This window comes from Otolemur garnettii, unplaced genomic scaffold, assembly GCF_000181295.1.
Source record: "Otolemur garnettii isolate 467f Iridium unplaced genomic scaffold, OtoGar3 scaffold00133, whole genome shotgun sequence".
Taxonomy (NCBI): domain Eukaryota; kingdom Metazoa; phylum Chordata; class Mammalia; order Primates; family Galagidae; genus Otolemur; species Otolemur garnettii.
Window position 1 is genome coordinate 2,373,485 of NW_003852528.1, and position 25,884 is coordinate 2,399,368.

General features: G+C 35.9%; 1 protein-coding gene across 1 annotated transcript in view; it reads left to right on the forward strand.

The window, feature by feature from the left end:
- Positions 1–17,249, forward strand: part of RBM44 (RNA binding motif protein 44) — a 21,210-nt gene extending 3,961 nt beyond the window's left edge. The window contains exons 2-14 of the mRNA XM_003798234.2: positions 676–2,282; positions 2,849–2,907; positions 4,565–4,738; positions 5,156–5,339; positions 5,423–5,445; positions 6,093–6,177; positions 8,366–8,480; positions 9,505–9,633; positions 12,292–12,368; positions 12,459–12,532; positions 14,883–15,171; positions 16,838–16,983; positions 17,126–17,249. Coding sequence (XP_003798282.1) covers positions 676–2,282; positions 2,849–2,907; positions 4,565–4,738; positions 5,156–5,339; positions 5,423–5,445; positions 6,093–6,177; positions 8,366–8,480; positions 9,505–9,633; positions 12,292–12,368; positions 12,459–12,532; positions 14,883–15,171; positions 16,838–16,983; positions 17,126–17,249 — 3,086 coding nt within the window. The remainder of the gene's footprint in view (positions 1–675; positions 2,283–2,848; positions 2,908–4,564; positions 4,739–5,155; positions 5,340–5,422; positions 5,446–6,092; positions 6,178–8,365; positions 8,481–9,504; positions 9,634–12,291; positions 12,369–12,458; positions 12,533–14,882; positions 15,172–16,837; positions 16,984–17,125) is intronic.
- The last annotated feature ends 8,635 nt before the right edge of the window (positions 17,250–25,884 follow it).

Sequence of the window (25,884 nt, forward strand, 5' to 3'; positions counted from 1 at the left end):
CTCGCTTGAGCCCAGGAGTTGGAGGTTGCTGTGAGCGTGATGCCACGGCATTCTACCCAGGGGGATAGCTTGAGGCTCCGTCTCAAAAAAAAAAAGAAAAAAAAAAAAAAGATCTGTCTACAAACAGAGTGGCTGCCCTATAAATATTAGTCAATTCCTTGTCATTGAAAATTCAAGCAGAATTTTGGCTTCTATCTCAGATTTCTCAGGCTGCCATAACAATATGCTATGGTATTTGGCTGAGTGGCTTAAACGACAGAAATTTATTTTCTCATAATTCTGGAAGCTGGAAGTCTGAGATGAAGGTGCCCTCATGGTCAGGTTCTGGAGATGGCTGCCCTCTTGCTGTATCCTCGCAAGAGAAGGGAAGCAATATCTCTCTTGTCTTTTCCTGTAGGTCATGACCTCACTAAATATGATGACTTCCCAAAGGCCTCACCTCCAAATATCATCACTTTTATCACTTTGAGATTAGGACTTCAATATATAAATTTAGGAAGGGGAGAGCTCAGTTGAGTCTATAGTAGCCACTGTATGGGATTTTTGTCAAGGATAATATGAAAAGTATTCCTGCACTAGAAATAGTGTGAACCAGATGGTATCTAGGGGTTTTTTAATTGCTTAAATTCAGTAATGCTGCCACTGTTACAACATTCTATTCTTTTTCTTAATCAGATAAATCTTCTAAAACTAAGAAAGAAAATTTATTATCTTCCAATGATTGTAATGAAGTCAAATTGACTTTTCCTGATGATGACTGGGATTCCTCGGCACTGGATCAAAGAGCTAATGACAAAGAAATCAGCAATATTGACAAAATAGATTTATTGGAGTCATCTTTTTCAGTGAGTCAAAATACTAACAGAGAGAGTACTCATACTCAGTCAAGTGAGTTTGAAGACAGTACTGACTATGCTTCCTTCAATGAAACATACTCTATACATTATTCAGAGTCAAAACTAAACCATGAAAGTCTTATTCTTTTAAGTTCAGAATTAGATCTTGAAATGCAAAAAAGAAAGGAGGTGGTTTTTGATATTTTGGAACATGAAGGTAACAAGACTGTTGACTTGGAAAGAATCTACAAAATTTCAGACAGTGAATATAAAGAAACTGCTGAAGATACGCAGAAGCACGACACAGATGAAGACTCACCGCAGGAATATCACAGTGCAGAAGAACAAGAATATATAAGCAACCATTTATATTTTGACAGAACAAAAACATTAAGTATATCTAATCTGGAAGTTGTTGAATTAAGAAATTCAGGTTATGAAGTTAAATGTGCTAGCAATCTAGAAGGTAATCATGTAAAGTTGGAAAGTGGTTCTGTCCTTTCTTTAGATTCACTTGATGTTTATGCACAAGAAGATTCACCTCATGTCTCCAAATTTCAGAATTCTGTCATGTTAAGAGAATATCATGAACCAAAGCATGAAAAGTGTGAGGAACAAGAGACTAGTTTAATGTACCACACAGTATTTGATGAGAGTGTAATAAGAAGCAGTTCTTTTGGAAACCAGGAATCTCAATCTAAGAGTGGTTTCTTTAACCCTGAAAAAGCATTAAAAACTAAAATTTATGCTGAAAAAATGAAATCTCAAATACCTGAAAGTAAAGATTTTTGTGGAAATACAACTGTTGAGAATAAAATATCACAGCACCTCAAAGATCCTAGCACATTACCACAGGACAAAGCATTAGAGACATCACTACAACCCTGTAAAGACTGTCAAACTTCCTGGACCTCTATTTTTGGTGATTCAATACTTTCTGCTAGTGGATATTCCCATTATAAAAGCCTACAAAATTCCCCTGACCCAGCCTTTGATTTTTCCATTATGCCACCAAGGATTGCAGTCAGCAATACTCAGGCAGTAGAAGAATTTAGCTCCCCAAAAGTTACCACTAAAAATGCCACAAATAAAATGTGTTTTCACGATGCGGAAGGAATAAATCCTAGGTCAGTGACAAATGGAGCAAGTTATACAGTCACGGTTAATCAGACAGTGGATGTTAGCACTGATTTTAGGGCTTGTTTCACAACTAGCAGGGCAACAAGTGCGAGATCTTCTGTAGTTTCTACATCAAGCAACACAGAGATCACAATGATGAATAAAAAAAGGCCTGGAGAATGGCAAAGTGAGGAACAAAGAAGTGTGGCTTGTAATACAGAGTGGTCATACGGTCAAGATTGTGTAGACACTCAGATGACTATAAAAGGATCAGAAAAGTCACCCTCAGTTGACAGTTTAAAACCTAATGGAAATTTACTAAATAAGGTAAATTCAGTATGATTAATAACAATTTTATTTGACTTATAAAGAGACAGTATATGCTTATGTAATAAACATTTTTGGTTCACAGAATTACATGTATATTAAGACTTTGGTGAGAGAAAATGCTACATGAGGGGAGGGGTGTATTGATGCACCAGCTCTATCTTGTGGCTACTTTTTTTTTTTTTTTTTGAGACAGAGTCTCAGGCTTTTGCCAGGGGTAGAGTGCCATGGTGTCACAGCTCACAGCAACCTCAAACTCTTGGGCTCAAGCAATTCTCTTGCCTTAGCCTCCCAAGTAGCTGGGACTACAGGCTCCCACAATGCCCGGCTACTTCTTTTTGTTGTTGTTGCAGTTGTCATTGTTGTTTTAGCTGGCCCAGGCCAGGTTTGAACCTGCCTGCCTTGGTTATGTGGTGGCTCCCTACCCACTGAGTACGGGTGCCGCCTCTTGTGACTACTATTGCTGCAAAGTCCATTAGAAGTGAGTTTTACATTTTACTAGTTTAGAACTCCAGATAGAACATGTGTTGTCATATGTTTAATTTAATTTAAAATCATGTTTTCAGGATTCCCTGGAATTAGGAAGAACATCTGATATCACAGACTTAAAGAAACATCCTGAGAGGTATGTCAGCTGTATGAGTTTGCAGATACATATGGGTAGGGGGTGTTGAAATAGTATTTGTTTTCTGTGTAACATATTTAACCATGCAGAATGATAGCTAAAAGGGACTTTAAACAATCATCATCTTCTCTAATCCTTTGCCTTCAAACAGATAAATAAAAACAGTAAGAATATTAAAGTACTTCATTTATTGAGATTTCACTCTTAATAATTCCTTCAGAAACTTAATGGAATCTTATTTGTTCAACCCACATTCATACTGATTAAATTTTCCATTTTATTCTATTCCCCTCTAGACAAAAACAAAAAGCACTTTTTGAAAATGTCATATGTATGAAGAAGTAAATAGCTACTTTCACTGGTGTATTTTAATCTTGATTTTAACTTATTAATATAATTTGCTTTGGATTTATTAAGTACCCTTACAATTCAGAATACAGTGAAGAACGAGGAAATAGGATGAGAGAAACAGGGAAGTGTCTAAGAAGCCAAATTAGTTATGATGTTCTGAGGTCATTTACTCTTTCCTTCCTTCATTCATACTTCTGATGAGTTTATTTTGGCATCTCAACTTTATAAAAATAAATAGAAGAGTTGGTTCCCAGGAGCACAGATATTGAGAACAACTGAAAGTGGCAACTGGTAACAAGGGAAGACCTCCCATAACATTTAACACTCAAAAAATATAGTGACTTGGGTTTTTCAGTGTAATAGCACAGCAAAATATTTGCATATGTTAATGACTCTTAATTGCTAAGAAAGATGTAAATAGTCTATTAAAAAGATGATGTTTAAGAAAAATTTTCACCCAAAATGCTTACAACTTAAAAACAAAATTGGCCAAATTTTGATTTCAGCTGAAAAATACATTGTTTGCTTCCTTGACTTCTAGAAAGAATACATTTAATGATGACTATCAATGTCCTTGTTTTCTCTTTTTTTTTTTTTTTGAGACGGAGCCTCAAGCTATCCCCCCTGGGTAGAGTGCCATGGCCTCACGCTCACAGCAACCTCCAACTCCTGGGCTCAAGCGAGTCTCCTGCCTCAGCCTCCCAAGTAGCTGGGACTACAGGCGCCCACCACTTTTTTGGTTGCAGCCATCATTGTTGTTTGATGAGTCCAGGGGGGATTTGAACCCGCCACCTTAGGTGTATGTGGTTGGTGCCTTAGCCGCTTGAGCCACAGGCGCTGAGCCAATGTCCTTGTTTTCTGAAGCTATTATGTGTTCCTACACTCTCTCCATCTTGAGTAGAATGGATTTAAACTTGACAGGGAGGCTCGGCACTTGTGGCTCGAGCAGCTAAGGCACCAGCCACATTCACCTGAGCTAGCGGGTTCTAATCCAGCCTGGGCCCACCAAATATCAATGACAGCTGCAACTAAAACATAGCCAGGTGTTGTGGCAGGCTCCTGTAGTCCCAGCTACTTGAGAGGCAGAGGCAGGAGAATCGCTTGAGCCCAGGAGTTGGAGGTTGCTGTGAGCTGTGATGTCACAGTACTCTACCCAGAGCGATAGCTTGAGGCTCTGTCTCAAAAAAATAAATAAATAAATAAAACTTGACAGGAAAATGTAAGAAATTTATAATGTTTCTATAGGCCTGTCATTACTATAGAAAAATGTTTGGAATGTTACCTAATTATATCTTTTATTTTAAAGGGAATATCAGCTTTTTAAAGAGATGGAGAATTTGCCGTCAGTGTGCTGTCAGAAAATAATGCAGAGAGCCATGAAAGCAGAGCTACACCTTTTAAATGTTCACTATCAGATGTGTCATCACCATTGTTGTGATATTTACAGAATTGTAATGGAAAATAGGGAGAGATTAAATAGGTATTTATACGATTTTAAATCTGTATTTTCAAAAGAAATTTATCAATAGCTTTAAGTTTATACTGGAAAATTAATTTTTATTTTCAAAAGGGGTAATTTTTATTTCAGGAGGGGAATTTTGAAAGAGAATGCAGGTAGACTAGAGGTAATTGACTTTAGAAAAAGTAGTATGTTTGAACTTTAAAGTCCAAGTTAGGATGAAGTCAGAGGATTTTAGCATGACATTCTACCACATTCTCTCTGGTTTACATGTTGAGAGTTATTTGTACTGCCCTTAGAAGAACATATTTATTGTGGTTTATTTTCTTTAACTCAACATTTAAAAGAAAAAATTTACAAGAGTTAGAACTAAGTGTATAATAGTGTTAAATGGATGACTTGGGCCTAAATAATTTAGATTTGTGAATTTTTGAACAGGAATTTATCAAGTAATTCTGCTAAGAAGGAATTAGGATCAACACTGCTATCTCTTTTGGAAGACTTGAAAGTTAGGTATGTGAGTTTGAAAGAGAAAATACACAAGGGCATACCGCTGGAAGAGCTGCCCCCATTCGCAGTAGAATCAAAATTGGTATCTGTCCTCTCTACTTTTACTTCCATGGTATGTATGCATGTTTTAGAGGAAAATATTTTACCTAATTTAGACAGAAAACATACTAAACAATGTTTTTTGTATCTTTTCAGCTCATGAAAGAAGAATCACATGTGTAAGTTGATCTCATCTAATTTAGAATTCATTTAATCTTAATTCAGTTAACTTTAAATTTTCTGTTTTAATACCTATTTAAAACATTGATGAATGGGTCGGCACATGTGGCTCAAGTGGCTAAGGCGCCAGCCACATACACCTAAGGTGGCAGGTTTGAATCCACCTGGGCCTGCCAAACAACAATGACGGCTGCAACCAAAAAATAACTGGGCATTGTGGTGGGCTCCTATGGTCCCAGCTACTTGGGAGGTGGAGGCAGGAGACTCGCTTGAGCCCAGGAGTTAGAGGTTGCTGTGAGCTGTGACGCTACAGCACTCTACTCAGGGGGACAGCTTGAGGCTCTGTCTCAAAAAAATAAAATAAAATAAAACATTGATGAATTTTTTAGTGCAGTGTTTATTTTTTTATTGATATGTAATATTTGTAAGTGTTTGTAGGGTACATATAATATTTTGTTACATTCATAGGATGTGTAATAACCACATCAGTTTATTTAGAACATTGATCACATCACGTATTTATTATTTGTGTTGAGAACATTTCAAGTCCTCTGTTCTAGCTGTTTTGAAATATAAAATGCATTGTTAGTGATAGCCTGCTATCAAACATTAGATCTTATTCCTTCTGAAGTGTTTACCTTTTTAGCTCTTCAGGAGCAGATTCTGAACTAGACAATCAAGGTACTCAAGATATTGATATTTCTTCAAACCTGAAAAAGACACTCTCTCAAGTAAGATTTTAAGTTTATTTGTGTAAATCTTTGGTTTATGACTTAAGTAAACTATAATTTTCAGAAACTCTTGACAGTCCTTTCCACTCATCTAGCTTACTTTGTATACTACCATGGTGGGATGTAACTGATTAGAAGGAACATAATGATGTATTTAATTCCAGTCCTGATTGAATAGATGTCAGCAATATATGTTGACTAGGGTGAGCATTTAATTTTATCACCAAACCAGGAGACTTTGGAGGATGCAAGAAAGGAATGTTAATTCACCACAGCAGTAGGTAGTACGTATAAATGTGGACTACTCCAGGCAGACCATGATATAGTACCACCATCATATTGAGCCAGTTTAGTTAAAACTAGTTTCTTATACCTTCATCTCATGAGGTAAAATAAAATAACGTTCCATTTATTGTAGGCAGAGCAAAGTTTTAATTTCTCCTTTGTTGAAATGATGAAAATAGTTTTAAATGCCTCTTACAGAGTTTCTCATCTCCAATGGAATATTTCTCAGAAAAGATGGCTTAATCTATATAAGAACACTCTGAGGGTAATTGGTGGGACCACACCTATGGTGCAATTTACAAGGGTACATGTCAAATCTATTAAGTGTAGAGTATAAATGTCTTAACACTAATTAAGAAAGTGTGGTAAAGGCTTTGTTAATTTGTTTGTTGTAAGTATTTCAAATTGTATATAAAACCAGCACATTGTACCCCATAAATGCATTAATGTACACAGCTATGATTTAATAAAAAAAAAAAGAACACTCTGCAAATTATAAAGTGTTATTGTAATATAAATTATGTTACATTATCAAATGAGGAGGCACTGGGATAGGAAAGCTGAAGTTGTTTCTGCTTTTTCTGACTTTGGTCTTCACCTTAAGGTTTAGTGATTTCAGTGATCTTAAATAATCACACAAGATGAATTCCCAAGTCCAAAGTGAAATACTTAATATATATTCCTTACTACTAATGATAAAAAGTAAATTGTTTTGACAAATTATTCCAATGTTAAATTATTTTTAAAAAACACATCCACAGAGAATTAACAGATTCATAACTAGATTTTTATATACTTAAATTTCTGACATACTTTGCTTAAACAATTTGTCCATTTAGGACTATGTGATTTCACAGGCTCAGCACCCATAGCATAGTGGTTACAACACCAGCCACATACACCAAGGGTTGTGGGTTCGAATCCGGCCCAGGCCAGCTAAACAACAATGACAACTGCAACAAAAAAGAGCTGGGTGGGCAGTTCCTGTGGCTCAGAAGGGCAAGGCGCCGATCCCATATGCTGGACGTGGCAGAGTTCTAACCCAGCCCCGGCAAAAAACGGCAAAAAAAAATTAAAATTAAAAAAAAAAAAAAACGGCTGGTACCTGTAGTCCCAGCTACTTGGGAGGCCAAAGCAAGAGAGTTACTTAAGCCCAAGAGTTTGAGGTTACTGTGAGCTGTGACACCACAGCACTCTACCAAGGGCGACGTAGTGAGACTCCGTCTCAAAAAAAAAAAAAATACAAGATGCAGATGTAACATTTTTATCATCTTAGTTTTGGCTGTAAAGCAGTATCTATTTTAATTTGGTATATCTTAGCCTCTGTCTCATTAAATTAACTGGCTTTGCATGACAGTATAGTTATCATAGTGTTTTCTAAATTTTAGGTATTCATGTACCATCTTTATCATAGCTCTCTATTACCTAAAATATTAGTTATTCTATTTTTTTAAATGATTCTTTTTACAAAAATATTTAAGTCTAAATATTTTTAAGTAACTCACTTTAAAGTATATGAAATAACTACCTCCTATAAACAAAAGACATGCATAAACATACACTAAATTACATGTGGATGGATAATACAAATATTTATATGTATATTAAAGGATAATACAAATATTTACATGTATATTTTCAAAAATCATCTCAAGTACTTGTAGTGTGTGTATGCCACACTTCACAACATGTTAACAGTGTTAGCACATAGGAACTACACAAACTGGATTCAAATGCTAATTTTTGTTAACTGTATGACTTAATGCAATAAGTTACTCTAGTTTTCTCACCTGTAAAAGTCAAGTGAATGATTGAACTTACAGCCTTCATGACAGTAAGGCGCCTGTCAGATGGTAAGAGTGAAATAATTGTTAGTCCTTTCTATTGTTTTTATTATCCTCAGATGTCTTTGTTTGCTGACAGTAGTCATCCTAAACAAGATACATCACCCAAGAAAGAAGGTATGAAAAACGGTGATATAAATGTTGACTTTAGTCAGCTGAAACTTGATGATAAAGGTTAGTTTAAAAATATATTATCTTGTATAATTGCCAGAAGACAAATAATTAAAGTTTAAAATATCTCTAGTGTTCATTCATTAAATTAAAGTATTGTTAATTGACTAAATGGTATCATTTTGATTTTGATTATGAATGTTAAGTACATTCTTTGTGTTTCTACTTACCTTTAAAGTCACCTGATATATTTGATAGTACTAAATAATAATACAGACTTTTATCCTTCTGCTTCATGTTTCCAGTGTGACATCTCCTTCTTGTGTCTAATTTACATCTCTGTAAATTGTGTACACTTTTTAAAGTTGTCTTCTAGGAAAAGAGAATATAGTCATTCCAAAAAGATCATTAATTTTAATGATACAAACAGTTGTAGCATTGTTTAATTCTTTAAAAAATGCTTTCTGTTTTTCTGTATTGTCTTTTTTCAATAAAAAACAATTATTAATTTAAAAAATTATGAAAGTAAGAGTTGTTTTTTTTTTTTTTTGAGACAGCCTCAAGCTGTCCCCCTGGGTAGAGTGCTGTGACGTCACAGCTCACAGCAACCTCCAACTCTTGGGCTCAAGCGAGTCTCCTGCCTCAGCCTCCCAAGTAACTGGGACCACAGGTGCCCACCACAACACCCAGCTATTTTTTGGTTGCAGCCATTTTTGTTTTGGCAGCGGGGGCTGTATTCGAACCCACCACCTTAGGTGTATGTGGCTGACGCCTTAGCCACTTGAGCCACAGGCACCATGCCGAAAGTAAGAGTTTTAATAAGCTGACAATTAGTGTTATTTAAAGGGGAACTAAGAAGCAGATAACTCAGAACAAAAAGAACTTTTTCTTTGGTGACTGTAGAAATTTCTTCTCAAAGAATCTTTATGCCTGACTTAGTTCTCTTATTTTGCTAACATTCATCTTCACATTTATACATATTAATAAAACAAGTAATCAGTATCGCACTGACTCATAATGTTTTCTAGGTAATTTTTTAGAGAGTGAAACATATGTAATTGATATCTCATTGTGTTCAATTTATTAGACTTAAGAAATTACCAAGAAATAAGTGAAGACTGGTTTGATGCTAAAGAAAACCTGACAGAAGTTGACTTCTCAGGAGTACAAGAAAATCAAATAGAACAAGATAGATGGAATCCAAAGTTTACACTAGGTTGGTTTAAGAATTGACTGAGAATCCAGACCTATTTATAAGACAGTTCTGACCTGCTTCTTGTTGTGATGAGTGACTGAGCTGTTGTAATATTTTATTCCTATTTGTGGCTCTTCTTTATACAAAAATGAGAAATTGTCCAGTTGGAATCCAACCTTTTAAAGAGCAGAGAATTACTAAAAGCTTAAATCTCACCTGCATTCTTTTCCTCTAAACCTTTATTGGGCACTTTCCAGGAGCCGGTACATGGTGAACAAAACCAACTTCTCAGTTTTTATGAGGTGACCTCCACTAATCTATTGAATTGGTGTTAGATATAAAAATGATTAGTTTTGTCTCACTTCAGTAATTTCATCTATTTCAAGAATATTTTCCTCTTTAATCCTTAAATGCGTATAATAGATTTTTCTCTTGTGTCTGTGATTATTGCCTTACTATTATTATTATCTTTTATTATTATTACTGTGTATTATTGTCTATTATGCTAGTTGTGCTACCTTCTATTTTCTTTTTTTTTGAGACAAAGTCTCAAGCTGTCATCCTGGATAGAGTGCTGTGGTGTCATAGCTCAAAGCAACCTCAAACTCTTGGGCTCAAGCGATTCTCTTGCCTCAGCCTCCCACGTAGCTGGGATTACAGGCGCCCACCACAGTGCCTGGCTATTTTTTTGTTGTAGTTGTCGTTTAGCAGACCTGGGCCAGGTTCGAACCTGCCAGCCTTGGTGTATGTGGCTGGCACCCTACCCACTGAGCTACAGGCACCACCACCTACCTTCCCTTATTCTTATCTGTATATTTTTGTGGGGGGTTTATTTTATTTTATTTTTGAGACAGAGTCTCACTTTGTCACCTTTGGTAGAGTGCCATGGCATCATGGCTCACAGCAATCTCTTGGGCCCAAGTGATCCTCTTGTCTCAGCCTCCCAAGTAGCTAGGACTATAGGCCCCCGCCACAACACCCTACTATTTTTAGAGACTATGAGGGTCTTACTATTGCTCAAGCTAGTCTAAATCTCCTGAGGTGAGGGATTTTTGTTCATTCCTATCTCTAGTGTCAGATACTGTGTGTAGCCTATAGATATGTTTAATAGATTTCTTTTTATTGAGGTAGTGAAGAGTTAGGTTAATGTATGTCTTCTGATCCTTATTCAGTGCCCTCTTTTACTGGACTGTATCTCTTTACTTGCTGTCAGCTGCAATATAAAAATATAAAGCTAGGTAGTTTCACTATTTTCTCTGTATAATATATTTGGGATACAAAGAGATTAACAAATTAAATGAAGGTAATGAAGAAGGTTAGATATTAATTACCTAAAAATGAAAGACTGCTTGAATTCCAGCACTAACACTTACTAGATTTGTGACCTAAACTCCTAAGATCTCAGTATCATCATCTGTAAAATGGAAATAATAATAGGTACTTCACAGGTGTTTGGGACAATCATGTGGGATGATATATATTAAGTGATAGTGATTTGAACCTTAATTTAGTGACTTTGATTTCAGATCAGGTTTTTTTCACAAAAGATTATGAGAATACAGCCTAAGAATTTTGAATTTTTTTGTCAAAGAAAAATAACATCTCTAATCCTACTATTTGTGGTTTCCAAAATCACATTAACTCAAGTAATCCTGTCTCTTCTGTTTTTTTCTTACGTGCTCTTATTATCACTAGCTGCATACCTGATATTGATAATTTGGCAAAAGAATGTGTGTAAGAAGAACTCTCAAAACACTTGCTATTGCTAGCATTAACACAAAGGAGTTAAGACCCTTTGTATATCTAGAGTTCTCATAACACTTCTCTGAACCAGACACAGATGACAGAGTTTCTTGGTAGTGATGTTCATTTAGTCCATGATTTTTGTATTTATTGATTCAACTAACTGTGGATGGAAAATATTTTTTAAAATGTACCGAACATATTCAGACACTTTCTCTTGTTATTCCCTTAAAATGCAGGATAATAACTATTTACATGGAATTTACATTGTATTAGGTATTATAAGTAATCTCAAGATGGGTTAAAGCAGGGGTGTCCAATCTGTGGTGCAATCTGCATCCTCATTTTCTGAGAATTTTTTTGCTTATCTGTGGTGTCAGATACCATAAAAAGTATGCACCAATCTTTTTTTGTTAATCAGCTTTCATTACATGTTTAATGTGTGGCCCAAGGCAAGTTTTATTCTTTCCTCAAAGTGTGGCAGAGGAAAAAAAGGTTGGACACTCTGAATTTTAAAGTGTACAGGAAGATGTGTATAGGTTATTTGCAAATACTGCACCATTTATTTAAAGGACTTGAGCATCCTCAAATATTGATATCTTCAGGGAGTCCTAGAACCAATCTCCCAGGGATACCAAGATACAAATGTAACTGATTACTCTGTTTAGATGTAATTTGTTCATTTTTGAGCTATAAGAGATTTAATATAAACTAATCCAACCCCCTTACTAAGATGAAATGAGTAAGCCCAAATTCTTACAGCTGTACTCCAGGCTTTTGGTCTTCAATCTAGTTGTGCTGATATTTGCTGATAACTTGATAATAAACTTTGTGATAGTAAAAAGAAACCATGAAATATTTAAAGTTTTTATGTTTTTCTCTTAAACATTTCATTACAATAATGATTATTTCTGTGTTACGTTTTTCTATAAGCAGAAATGAATATTGAACCCTTACGAAGAGATAAAGGTTATTTGGTACATGTTGGTGGTCTCTGCCCTTCGGTATCTGAGGTACACCAAGACTTCTGTTTTAAACTTCACTTTCTAATTTATTAATTGTGATTACTTTTCTACTTTTCACAAACTATTTTTCTTTTTTAGGCTGATTTAAGGTCTCATTTCCAGAAATTCCAAGTTTCTGAAATTACAATTTATGATTCTTCTGCTAACTACAGGTTTGTTTCCCAAATTCAATGAAATTTACATTACTGTGTCTACTGTTCACCAGAGGTTCTGTATCAGATATCAGCCACAATAATGACAAAGTCAAGGGCAATTCCTACAGGAGTTTCCTAGCTAGTGTAGGGTGATACATAGCCAAATAGCTGCAGTTATTATTTGTTCATTCTCTTCTTAATCAGATCTTTCTCTCATTATACTTTGTAGCATGTTATTAGTGATAAACAGGAGAGTTAATGATTTTTGTTTACTTCATCATGTTACATACTCTCCATAGGAGAAGTAGAGTGCCTTAGTTAAAGAGAATGAGCTCCAAAACTAGATAACTTTGGTTCATTTCCCAGGTCTGTCACTACTTGATGAATACATTTAGGTACAAAAAGGGTTAGTAACTTGTCCAAGTCTCTTTGTCTATAAAGTGAAAATAATAATATTGTCATAATGCTGGGAGGCAGAGGAGGGTGGATTGCTTGAGCTCAGGAGTTCGAGACCAGCCTGAACAAGAGCAAGATCTCATCTCTAAAAATAGCTGGGTGTTGTGGTGAGCACCTGTGGTCCCAGCTACTCAGGAGGCTGAGGCAAGAGGATCACTTGAGCCCAAGAATTTGAGGTTGCTGTGAGCTATGATGCCATGGCACTCTACCGAGGGCAACAAAATGAGACTATTTCCAAAAATAATAATAGTAATGCTGTCATAGCATTGTTGTGAAACAATTATGAGTTAAATATGTAAAGAACTAGGAATGAAGCTTGGCACATAAGAGATGGGCAGAAAATTGTATTTACCTTTATTATTTTTCCTTTTAATTACTTTCTAATTGATGCTTTTATGCTTTCTAGGTACATAACTACATCACCAATCTGTAGTCACTTCCAATATGTATGGTGCTACTTTTCTATTTTGTGACATTATCATATCATTAAAACATATCAAATAATACCGATGATAGCTTAATGGAAATGCCTTACTATCTTTGTATAGAAAATAATGGCTATTTATTTCAGATATGAAATTTTTTTTTTTTTTTTTTAGACAGAGCCTTAAGCTGTCCCCCTGGGAAGAGTGCTATGGCATCACAGCTCACTGCAACCTCAACTCCTGGGCTCAAGCGAGTCTCTTGCCTCAGCCTCCCAAGTAGCTGAGACTACAGGCGCCTGCCACAACGCCTGGCTATTTTTTGGTTGCAGCCGTCATTGTTGTTTGGCGGGCCCAGGCTGGATTCGAACCCGCCACCTTAGGTATATGTGGCTGGCACCTTAGCCACTTGAGCCACAGGTGCCGAGCCCAGATATGAAAATCTTAATTAAAAAATAATTGGAGTTGAAATTTGTTTAAAATAGATATTTAACTTTATTTGACCTACTCAGGGCCACCTGAGATTATGTTTTTTTTAATTTAACCTATTTATGTGGCATTATATGGTTCATTATATTAAAGTAGTTTTATAATCTTGTATTACCTTATGTGAAAGAGTCTTTTAATACCTTGTTGAAGCCTTAAAGAAAAATTTGTAGGGTTCTTTTTCTTACTTGAATTGTTATACATTCTGTGTGGAAATTTAGAAAATTTATTTAAATGCAAAAATACAAGGAGGCTATAAAATATTATCCATAGCCATCATTTGAAAGTTTTGTGTATAGCCTTCCATTGACATTGTCAAGGTTTGGTGCTATTGTAGAAATAGCTCTTGCCCAACTTTCTCAGTTATATGGTTAAAATTCTAATTAAATTTTTCAACTTTTTTTTTTTTTTGGTCTGCATATTTTTCTACTATAAGGTCATAAAGACATTCTCTTATATAGTCTGCTAAGTGTTTTAAATTTTGCCTTTCTCATGTAAGCCTTTTAGTTACCTGGAGTTTATGTTTGTGTATAGGACTAGGTATTGCTTTTTTTTTTTCTTTTTAGTATAGATAACCAGTTGTCCCCAGACCACTAATCTCTGCAACTTTATCAGCTTTGCAACTGTTTTACATTAAATTTTAACATAAAATTAATAGATAATCATAAGAAATTTTTACTATCTTTTATTTCCCATCTTTCACTTGGTTTTTATTTAGTTATCCTAAATAAGCATTCTTCTCAATTCCAAAGTAAGTACAAGTTTTATTTTTAAGAGCAGCTACTCTTTTTTTTTTTTTTTTTTTGCAGTTTTTGTCCAGGGCCGGGCCCGAACCCACCACCTTCAGTATATGGGGCCGGCACCCTACTCCTTGAGCCACAGGCACCACCCAAGAGCAGTTATTCTTATAAAAGTGTATTTGAGCCAGTGGTTACAAAATTACCTTTGAGATAATTTAGTGTCATTAATGAAGAACCTTTTGGTTTTCTGCTTCTCTATTTTAGATATGCATCTCTTACTTTCAAAAAAAACAGTGACGCAAAGATGGCTGTGAAAGAAATGAATGGGCTTGAAATAAATGGAAAATCAGTGAATGTTCGGCTTGTTAAAACTCCTGGAGAATTCACATCCCCACTTGCCTCCAAAAGTGGGAGTAGAATTAGTTTGAATAATTTGGAGAAAACCACCAACAAAGAAATCAACTCAGCCTTCTCTGTTTCTAGATTGCCCAGAACTAGATCAAGGCAGCTGGGATCTGAGCAAGACAGTGAATTTTTTTCTACTGGCCAGAAGGTTAGTTTTCTTGATTGATTCCTTAAATGGTCTTTGTAGCAGCCATATTGCTGTAAGTAACTTTGTAGAATAATGACTCTAGTATCAGCAGTTTTAAAATAGGAATGAGAGCATCAATCTGAATTGTTAACTTTGGATCCATCCTAACTTGTAGATCTTTGTAGACCTAGTTAAAGAGAAACTTATTCTTTTTTTTTGCAGTTTTCAGCTGGGGCTGGGTTTGAACCCACCACCTCCAGCATATGGGGCTGGTGCCCTACTCCTTTGAGCCAGAGGCACCACCCAGAAACTTACTCTTTTTAACTTTAGACTCTTTGCGGTCTTTTTTTGATCTCTTTATGCTTAAATTGTACTACCCTATAAGTAATTATACTTTCATCATTTCATTTTATAGCCAACTTATCTCATAATTGTTAAAACCATAAACTGTATTCATTTTCATATGCCCTCATCTGTACCTCATTGAGGTTTTAAACACCATGTGGAAAATGATAGTAATTTGCTTTGTTTGCACTTATTTTTCTACTGCTTAGCAAAATGTCTGCACTCCACAGATCTTTGTTTTTAATATGCTTATGGTAAAATGTACTTTTTTTGGTGTCCGTGACTTTAAATGAATATATCTAAGCAAGTAACCACCACCATAATCAAGATACAGAACAATTTCATCATTACAGAAAATTCCCTCATGCTGTGATGAATGTTTCCTGTTCTAACAATTTTACCTTTTTTTAGAATGACATGTAAATGGAATCATACTATATAATCCTATTAGTCTGGCCTCCTTTACTCACATTAATGCATTTGAAATTGATCCATGTTATTGTATGTATCAGCATTTCATTCCTGTTCATGGTTTGCCCATTTTTATTCAGTGATTTTCTCACTGAGTTTTGAGTTCTTTGATTTGCAGTAATTCTTCTCAGCTTGTGCCTTGTCTTTTCATCTTAACAAGTGTCTCTCTCAATAGGAATTTTTAATTTTGATAAATATAATCTATTAATTTTACTTTTATAACTTAGTGCTTTTTAGTGTTGTAGTTAAGAGGTCTTAGCATAACTTAGGGTGACAAAGATTTTGAGTTGATTTTTATATATTGTTTCAGGTATTACTAAGGAATTTTTATTTGTTTTTCTGTTGCATATGGAATTGTTCCAGAATCATTTGTTGAAAGACCATCCTTTTTCTGTTGAACCTTGGCATCTTAGTCAAAAATCAATTTTCCATATTTGTGTGGGTCTACTTCTAGATTGTAGCTGTTTGTTTTTCTACTGCTGCTATGTAGAACATGGTCTTGATTACTATAGCTTTATAGTGGCTATACAGTACTAGGCTGTAATCGTAGTACTCTGGGAGGCCAAAGTGGGAGGATTTCTTGAGCTCAGGAGTTTGAGACCAGCTGGGCATGGTGGTATGCACCTGTAGTCCCAGCTACTCAAAAGGGTGAGGCAGGAAGATTACTTGAACCCAAGAGTTTGAGGCTGCTGTAGCTAGGCTGACATTGTGGCACTGTAGACTGAGTGAGACAGTAAAACTTCATCTCAAAAAAAAACTCAAGTTAAAATTATACTTTTATTTATTTTAAAACTTATTTTAATTGAATACAGTAGAATATCTCTGTGTAATGGTCCTTAGTACTAAGAAAACTCTTAAAATGCTTATTTAGGGTGTCAAGAAGAATTGTAAACAGATCGAATCTGCTAAATTGTTACCTGATACACCTATTAGATTTGTACCTCCAAATACATTGAACTTGCGTAGCTTTACCAAGATCATGAAGAGACTGGCTGAACTACATCCAGAAGTCAGCAGGTAACAACTAAAATTATGCTTTAGTTGGTTTTAGACTTTTTATATAAAAATACATTTCAGTTCAATAATTTAGATATTAATATATTCAGAACGTGTTACTCTGGGAAGGATAACTGCTCATGTCTGTTTTTCTTTTGCATAGAGACAATATTATAGAAGCTCTTCAGGAAGTGAGAATGAGTCATAAAGGTTTTCTGAATGGCTTATCTATTAATACTATTGTGGAAATGACTTCATCTGTTCTGAAAAACTCTACTTCCAGTTAGGACTGAAAAGAGGTAAAGCAATCATAATGTTTATATTTAAATATATTTAAAGATATATTAAAATATATTTTTAAATAATATAAATATAATATTTATAACACATAATTTATATATAATATAAATATAAAAATAATATATTTAAAAATAATAAAACCAAAAATTTTCAAACATCACTATTAATAGAAATTCATTTTTTCTAAAATTGATTGTTTTAACATTTATTATCTCTTACTTGGCAGATTAAGATTCAAGAGTAGCTTAGCTGGGTGGTTTTAGCTCAGAGTCTCTCATGTTGTAGTCAAGAAGTTGGCCTGGGCCATAGTCATCCAGCGGCTGAGACTGGAGGATCTTCTAAAATAGAGCATTCACATAGCTGTTGGCAAGAGGCCTCAATTCCTGACCACATGGGCCTTTCCATAGGGCTTTTCAAATGTCCTTACATCGTGTCAGCTGGCTTCCCCCAAGCAAGATAGCAAGATGAAAGCTGTATTGACCTACCCTCAGAAATAACTCACCATTTTGCCACATTCTATTAGATGACAGTTCATTACCTACAACTCCTACTCAAGGGGAGGGAAATTTAGCTCTTCCTCTTAAAGCTTATCAAGGAATTTGTATATTTTAAAATGACCACCAAGCAATATAGAATCCCTTTTTGCAAAATAGTAGATGAAGACTTCTATTTCCAGTTACAGAGGTATAGAGATGACTTGAGCCAACTGTCTACTGAAAACAGAAAAACAGAATACAAAATACATCTGCCTAAAGATAATAAAGCGCTACCAAGATAATGATGAATTAGTGGGCCAGGGTACAAAGATGAGGAATCTCAAAATATACCCAGTGTTTGGGGAATCTAGGCGTTTGTAGGCCATTTTGATAGCATTGCAGCCAGGAGTCTAGGGTCTTGGTATACTCACAGCATGGGAGTTGTGACCTAAAGGGCTGTTCTCAAGGAGAATTAAGTTTGAACTAGAAATAGATAGTTCATCAGAAGGGCTATAACTCAGCTTCAAAATTTAGTACCTATTAGATTGAGATAATCTGGGATTATGAGTTCTCCCAAGTACCTGAAAAAAGTGAAAGTGAGAATTCTCTGGAAGAAAATATAGTAGAACCTCTATAGTTGATCTCCTTCTTAAGTTTACCTGTTTTTCATACATCAGACATATACCACATGCAGATATCAGTACAGTAGACCTACTTCCGTTTGTTCACCAGTTTGTTACAGTTTCTTAGGTGGTCAACTTACAGAAGTTCTACTGTAACATCATTTTAGGCCTCAGATTATTTGTGCCAACAATTTTTTTTTCTTTTTAGAGACAGAGTCTCACTTTGTTGCCCTCAGTAGTGTACTATGACATCATAGCTGACAGCAACCTCAAACTCTTGGGCTTAGGTGATTCTCTTGCCTCAGCCTCCCGAGTAGCTGGGACTACAGGCACCCGCCACAGTGCCCAGCTATCTTTTTGTTGCAGTTTAGCCAGGGCCAGGTTTGAACCTGCCATCCTTGGTATATGGGGCTGGCGCCCTACTCCCTGAGCCACAGGCACTGCCCTGTGCCAACGATTTTGTACATGTTAGTATATTTTGTAAATAAGAACATAAAATCAAAAATAATCATGGGCAGTGGGCATGCTACCTCACACCTGTAATCTCAGCACTTTGGGAGGCTGAAGCAGGAGGATCACTTGAGGCCAGGCAAGACCAGTGTGGGCAACATAATGAGACCTCATATATACGGAAAATTAGCTGGACATTGTGATATATGCCTATAGTTCCAGCTAGTCGGTAGGCTGAGGCAGGAAGATTGCTTGATCCCAAGAGTTTGAGACTTCATTGAACTATGATCATAGCACTGCACTCTAGCCTCGAACAGAGCAGGACCTTGTCTTAAAATAATAATAATAGCTAATCACATGAAAAATACAACCACATAACTGAAAACTAGGTTGAGTACTTAATAATAGAAACTTCCCATAGACTTAAGATACTTAAATTATCTGGCACACATTATATGTGATATAGATTACCACATATTTGCCAAAATGGCTATAATTATTTTCTTTTCTATATCCATGCCCATTTGCAATGTGACTTTGAAGTTCTTCCCATCAAGAAATAGATTCTATTTTTCTACTGCCTTCAGTCAGGAATGAAGCCTTATGACGTGCTTTGACAAGTTACACATTTCTAAGTCTTATCCTCAAAAGGCCTTAAGTTGCTGTCAGAAATTTCCAGAAACCATATAAAGAAGCCCACTCTGCTAGAAGATAAGGGAGTACATGGAAGATAGCCAAGGTATTTTAGCCTGTAGCTGGCTGTCCTTAAACATGGGAGGGAACCTAGTATAGCTAAGTGAAAGTAAAAATGTATTTAGCAGGTTCTACAACAGGTTAGACAAAGAGTTGATGTGAGAGTTATGTCAGAAGAAACTAGAATGAAGCATGAAAAGATTAAATAGATAGAAAACACAAAAGAGACAAAGATGTACAGGCATACCTTGTTTTATTACACTTTATTTCACTTCACAGATACGAGTTGTTGGTTGTTTTTTTGTTGTTGTTTTTTTTAAACAAATCGAAAGTTTGTGGCAACATTGGATCCAGCACGTCTGCCAGCACCATTTTTACAACAAAATATGCTTATGTCTCTGTTATAGTCTGGTAATTTGCACAATATTTCATACTTTTTCATTATTATATCTGTTGTGTTGGTCTGGGATCCATGATCTTTGATGTTATTACTGTAACTGTTTTAGGGCACCATGGAAAAGACCAGCTTAATATTGTGTATGCTCTGAGTGCTCTACTGACTGGCTGTTTCCTCATCTCTCTCCTCCCTGGGTGTCCCTATTTTCTGAGACAACAATACTGAAATTAGGTCAGTTAATAATCCTACATACAGCTCGGCACCTGTGGCTCAAGCGGCTAAGGCGCCAGCCACATACACCTAAGGTGGTGGGCTCGAATCCCCAGCCCGGGCCCGCCAAACAACAATAATGGCTGCAACCAAAAAATAGCCAGGTGTTGTGGCGGGCGCCTGTGGTCCCAGCTACTTGGGAGGCTGAGGCAGGAGACTCGCTTGAGCCCAGGAGTTGGAGATTGCTGTGAGCAGTGAAGCCAATGGCACTCTTCCCAGGGGGACAGCTTGAGGCTCTGTCTCAAAACAAAAAATAAAATAAATAAAAAATAATAATAATCCTACATAGAATGGTACTGTGAGTGTTAGAGTGAAAACAAGAGTCACATGTCTCTCACTTTAAATTAAAAGCTAGAAATGATTAGTAAGGAAAGTATGTGACAAGCTCAGATAGGAAAAGCTAGGCCTCTTACATCACACAGTTAGCTAGGTTGTGACTACAAAGGGCAAGTTCTTAAATCAAAAGTGCTACACCAGTGAATACATGAATAACAAAAAAGCAAGACAGCTAATGCAGAGAAAGTTTGTGTCTTCTGTATGGATTACACCATTTAAACCAAAGTCTAATCCAGAGCAAGATCCTCTCTTCAATTCTACGAGAGGTGAGGAAACTTCAGAAGAAAAATACGAAGCTGGGAGTTGGTTCATGAGGCTATAAAACAATTGGAGTGAGAGGTACCTAAACTAGGGTAGTTAAGGTGCCTCATAGTGAATGAAATAGATTATCGCCTGACTTCAAGTGGTTTCCTATTCAAAACACTGCACTATTTTTCCTGTTATAACAGTCTGAAAAATTCTCTGTATATATACTATAGCTGGAAGTCTGTTTCTGTTAATTTAGTAAAAGGGTCTAGTGATTTGATTAATCATGGAATAGAGTTTAATGATAAACTATATATGATATTCTTGTATATGATAAATGAGTTGTCTCCATATGATCAGCTTAATAAGTAAGTAGTCAGGGGTGTCCAGCTGCAGCCGGTGGGCCACATGCTGATTATCTGAGGACTGTTCTGCTTACCTGTGGTGTCACATACCTCAGTATGTGTGGACCTTTTTGGTTTTCTGCTCATCAGTTTTTATTAGTGTTTGTGTATGTAATATGCAGCCCAAGGCAACTCTTAATCTTTCAATCTGCAGCAGAGAAGAAAAACAGTTGGACACCCCTGTTAGAGTATACTGATAATCATGTACTTCCAAATTTTGGATTTAGTTTAACATATCAGCCTATTTATTATTGATTTCTTCCTTTTCTTCTTGACCCTATAGAATTTCCTCGGAAAGCATGAGCTCGCTGCTTCAGAGAATGTTCTACAGCACTTAGAAAAAAGTGGTAATAGCAAGGTGATATAATTAAATAAGGCTCTATAAATGGACTTAGCTTTTAAAATATTCTAGTGTATAGTCCTCCTATAAAATCTAGCAATGGTTGCTTCTACAATATTAAGGTCTTTTCTATATAAAATGAAAATATAATTTTATAAGTTACAAACCTTTTATTTTGAACTTGCTAGAGACTTCAAGCTGCATATTTTAGATTATAAAAAATAGTCTCATCTGCTTAAAATATCTTTATTAAGTCAATTTTTAAAAATATTGCCTGAGAGGATGTTTGTTGTTGTTTCAGTTTGCAAAATGATTTCAATACATTAAAAAAAATGTAAGTTACCTGATGGTCATGTCTTAATTTCGACAGTTCTCCATTGTCTTAAGAATCTTAAATTAGACCATAAGATAAGAGACAAATAAACTGCATCTATAGACACACAATGTTTTGGAACATGTGTATTTATAAACTTCCAAGATAATTAAATTACTGCTATGATACATTTGATGCATTTTTATGACATCATGATAAAACATTCAGTTATATATTACCCTGGTTATTACTGGTAAAGATGAACCCACGAGTGCTTTGGTAAAGTACTTAAGTTTAAATGGTCACCATATTGCTTGCATTTATTTTGTGATAAGCTCTACTGTATTAGGTTAAAGGCTAATTTTGTGCTTTAATAGCAATGTGGAATATAAGCTTCTTCAATTGCTTTTTAAAAGTAATGTACTGCTTAAAGTTGCATTTGTACTAATAAGATTAACGTGTATGCTTTTTCTTCAAACATTTAAATTGTTTAGAGCATCCAATATTTAGTTGCTGTCACTTGATTAAAAGAAATTATCCATTTAACATTTTTATTTGGTGTATTTATATTTAATAAAGGCAGCTAATTTGTATTGCCAATGTAAATTTAATATCTTGTATGGACTCAGTGACGTTTTCTAAGTGTAAATTAACATATGAATATTTATGTGGAATTTATATGGATAGATTATGTGTCAAACTACTGGATTTCAAGTTTTTCCTCTTGGATAAGATTTTTGAGAATAAGTTTTTATTTTATATATTAATTTATCCACTTATTACCACATCCATTCCAATTTCTACCAGGAATTGGGTTCCAGGAAAAAAATTATGAAAGGACCCTATTTAATAAAATTCAAGAATCACCAATTTGGGCCATACATCAAATTAGTGAAAGTCTAAAGTTAAAGGATTTTTTTTCCTATATGTTAAATTACATGATTACTTATATTAAAAGGCTTTGTGAGGCGGCTTACTCCTGTAATCACTCTGGAAGGCTGAGGCAGGTGGATCACCTGAGCTTAGGAGTTCCACACCAGCCTGAGTAAGAGAAAGACCCTATCTCTACTAACAATCAAAAAACTAGCCAGGTGTTGTGGCTAGTCTATAGTCCCAGCTACTCAGGAGGCTGAGGCAAGAGGATCTCTTGAGCCCAAGAGTTTGAGATCGCTGTGAGCTATGACACCACAGTACCCTATGGAGGGCAAGAGAGTAAGACTCTGTCTATAAATAAGTAAATGGCTGCATTCAGAGTTAGCACTGAGTAAACTTAAAACACGGACTAGACCATTATTTTCTGCTAGTACTAGCAGAAATAAGCATAATTCTAGTCATTTGTTCCTAAAAAGAATGATAAACAGGAATTCCCTTTTAACACTAACACAGAGACCCAATTATTTCATTTGAGGAAAGCATAGGAAGGGTTATTTGAAATTATAACTTCCAGGTCTTTTGAAATAAAGACATATTCTCCCAAAGCTAAAGGTATTTTTGTAAATCAAAGGGCTTTCAGCTGTGACCAGACAGTAACTTAAAAGCTATTCCTAAGCTTCCCTAGTTAAATTTAGAAACTAGAGTTACACTTCACGAATCTTTTGGAACCTGAAGTGAAGAAACATTGTTTATTTTATTCTCTAAGATCTCTAATTTGATATTGGATAATTATATAAAATTATTGTAGAATTTTTAAAGACTGGTCAGATTGTCTGAGTTTTTAAATATCTTCACTAGTGAAATTTCACATAATTTTATTGTATTTATATTATACTCTAAATTGTTTTGGGGGCGGCACCTGTGGCTCAGTGGGTAGGGCACAGACCCCATATACTGAGGGTGGTGAGTTCAAACCCAGTCCTGCCCAAACTGCAACAAAAAAATAGCCAGGCAGGGGCGGTCCCTGTGGCTCAAGGAGTAGGGCGCTAGCCCCATATGCTGGAGGTGGTAGGTTCCAACTCAGCCCCAGCCAAAAACTGCAAAAAAAAAAATAGCCAGGCATTGTGGCGGGCGCCTATAGTACCAGCTACTTGGGAGGCTGAGGCAAGAGAATTACTTAAGCCCAAGAACTAGAGGGTGCTGTGAGCTGTGATGCCACAGCACTCTACCAAGGGTGACAAAGTGAGACTCTGTCTCTAAAAAATAAATAAATAAAAATTAAATTGTTTTTGTAGTATTAGGGTACCCAAGAGCACTTAACAATATTAACCTATACAGACAATTACATTTGGAGATAATCAAATATCTGAAATGTTTTAAATACCTAACACTGTCAGCAAAAACATGGGACTAAAAGTCCCCAATTGGCTCTGATGCCAAGCTGAATCCTGGTTAGAGGAAATAATATATATGTGACTGAGTAATATGCATGTGACTGAGAAGTTGAATATAATAGGTAATTTCAAAGAAACTGTTTTCTATTAGTAATCTATATATATATTGACTTTTAAATACTGCTTTTTCACTATTAGCCATTGTTACTAATTATCAAATATATACATGGCACATAAAAGTAAAATGTTTAATATGTGAACAGTGGCCTTCTAAGATGTCCAGTGAATTTATCTTACAAAGCATGGAGAATTAATGTTGCAGGTGCGAGTGGTGTTCTTAACCCACTGATGGGGAGATGGGGAGATTTTCCTGAATTATTTAGCTGAGCCCAGTCTAATTATATAAGTCCTTAAAAGTAGTAGGATAGGCAAAAGAGAACCAGAGAAGTGGCATTGAACTCTACCTACTTGCTGGCTTTGAGGACAGAAGTAGGGGCCAGTAACCAAGGAAAGTGGCCTGCAGAAGCTGGAACAGGTAAGGAGACAGATGCTGCCTGAAGCTACCAGAGGAAATGCACCCCTGCTGATACCTTGATTTTAGTCCAGCAAGACCTATATCAGACTTTTGACCTCAGAAAGTATAAATTTAATAATTTGTTATTAAGTCATCACGTTCATGGTAATATGTTACATCAACAGTAGAAAACTAACACAGTTATAACTGTTTCATGATAAAAGTGTTGGGAACAATATAAGATTATTGGCAGGTTCTGTGTCTCTTGGATTTTGACTTGTAGGTGGGGGGGTGAGTTATGTATGAACTATGAGCATTCCTGGTTACTAGTGTTTACATTGAACTTGTACTTTAATAACCTCAACACAGGTAGGGCTGAACGTAATAGGCTCAAAGACAAATCAGAGGATATCTTCATTATTTATATTATGGGCATTGATTGCTATAAAGAACTTGTACTGTAACTGCCAGGAAGCTGACAGCCAAACTTTAATAGTTCATTTTTAATAGTTACTTTTTGAGATTGCAGGCTCTGAAGAGTTTTCTATAGAGTGAAACTTTACTGCTCTCACAGGGATAGAGTATTTACCACTGTATTGTCACAGTGTAAGAGCGTTCATTCAAGGTTTCCTGCTGGTGGTAGTGCTGTCATACAGCAGTGTGTAATGATGCGTCATTTTGTGCATTAGCTTTACCCTGACTTCATTGTAATAATCTGTTCTATTCTTCTTTCTAAATCTTTGTTTCTCTTCTGTTTATGTCTGCAGCCTACCTCAATATTTCTGAGAATAAGGGTGGGGCACAGTAACTCAAACCTGTAATCCTAGTACTTTGGGAGGCCAAAGTGAGAGGATTGCTTGAGGCCAGCAATTCAAGACCACTCTGAGCAACATAGCCTGGTCTATACAAAACAATTTTTTTTAATTAGCTAGGTATGGTGTTAGCATGCCTCATTGACTCCAAAAGCTGAGTCAGGGGATTGCTTGAACTGTTAGGAGTTTGAGATAGCTTGGAGTTTTAATGATGCCACTGGACTCTAGCCTGAGCAACAGAGCAAAACCTTGTCTATAAAAAATGGAAAACATGGCTCGGCGCCTGTGGCTCAAGTGGCTAAGGCGCCAGCCACATACACCTAAGGCGGCAGGTTCGAATCCAGCCCGAACCCGCCAAACAACAATGATGGCTGCAACCAAAAAATAGCCTGGCATTGTGGCGGGTGCCTGTGGTCCCAGCTACTTGGGAGGCAGAGGCAGGAGACTAGCTTGAGCCCAGGAGTTGGAGGTTGTTGTGAGC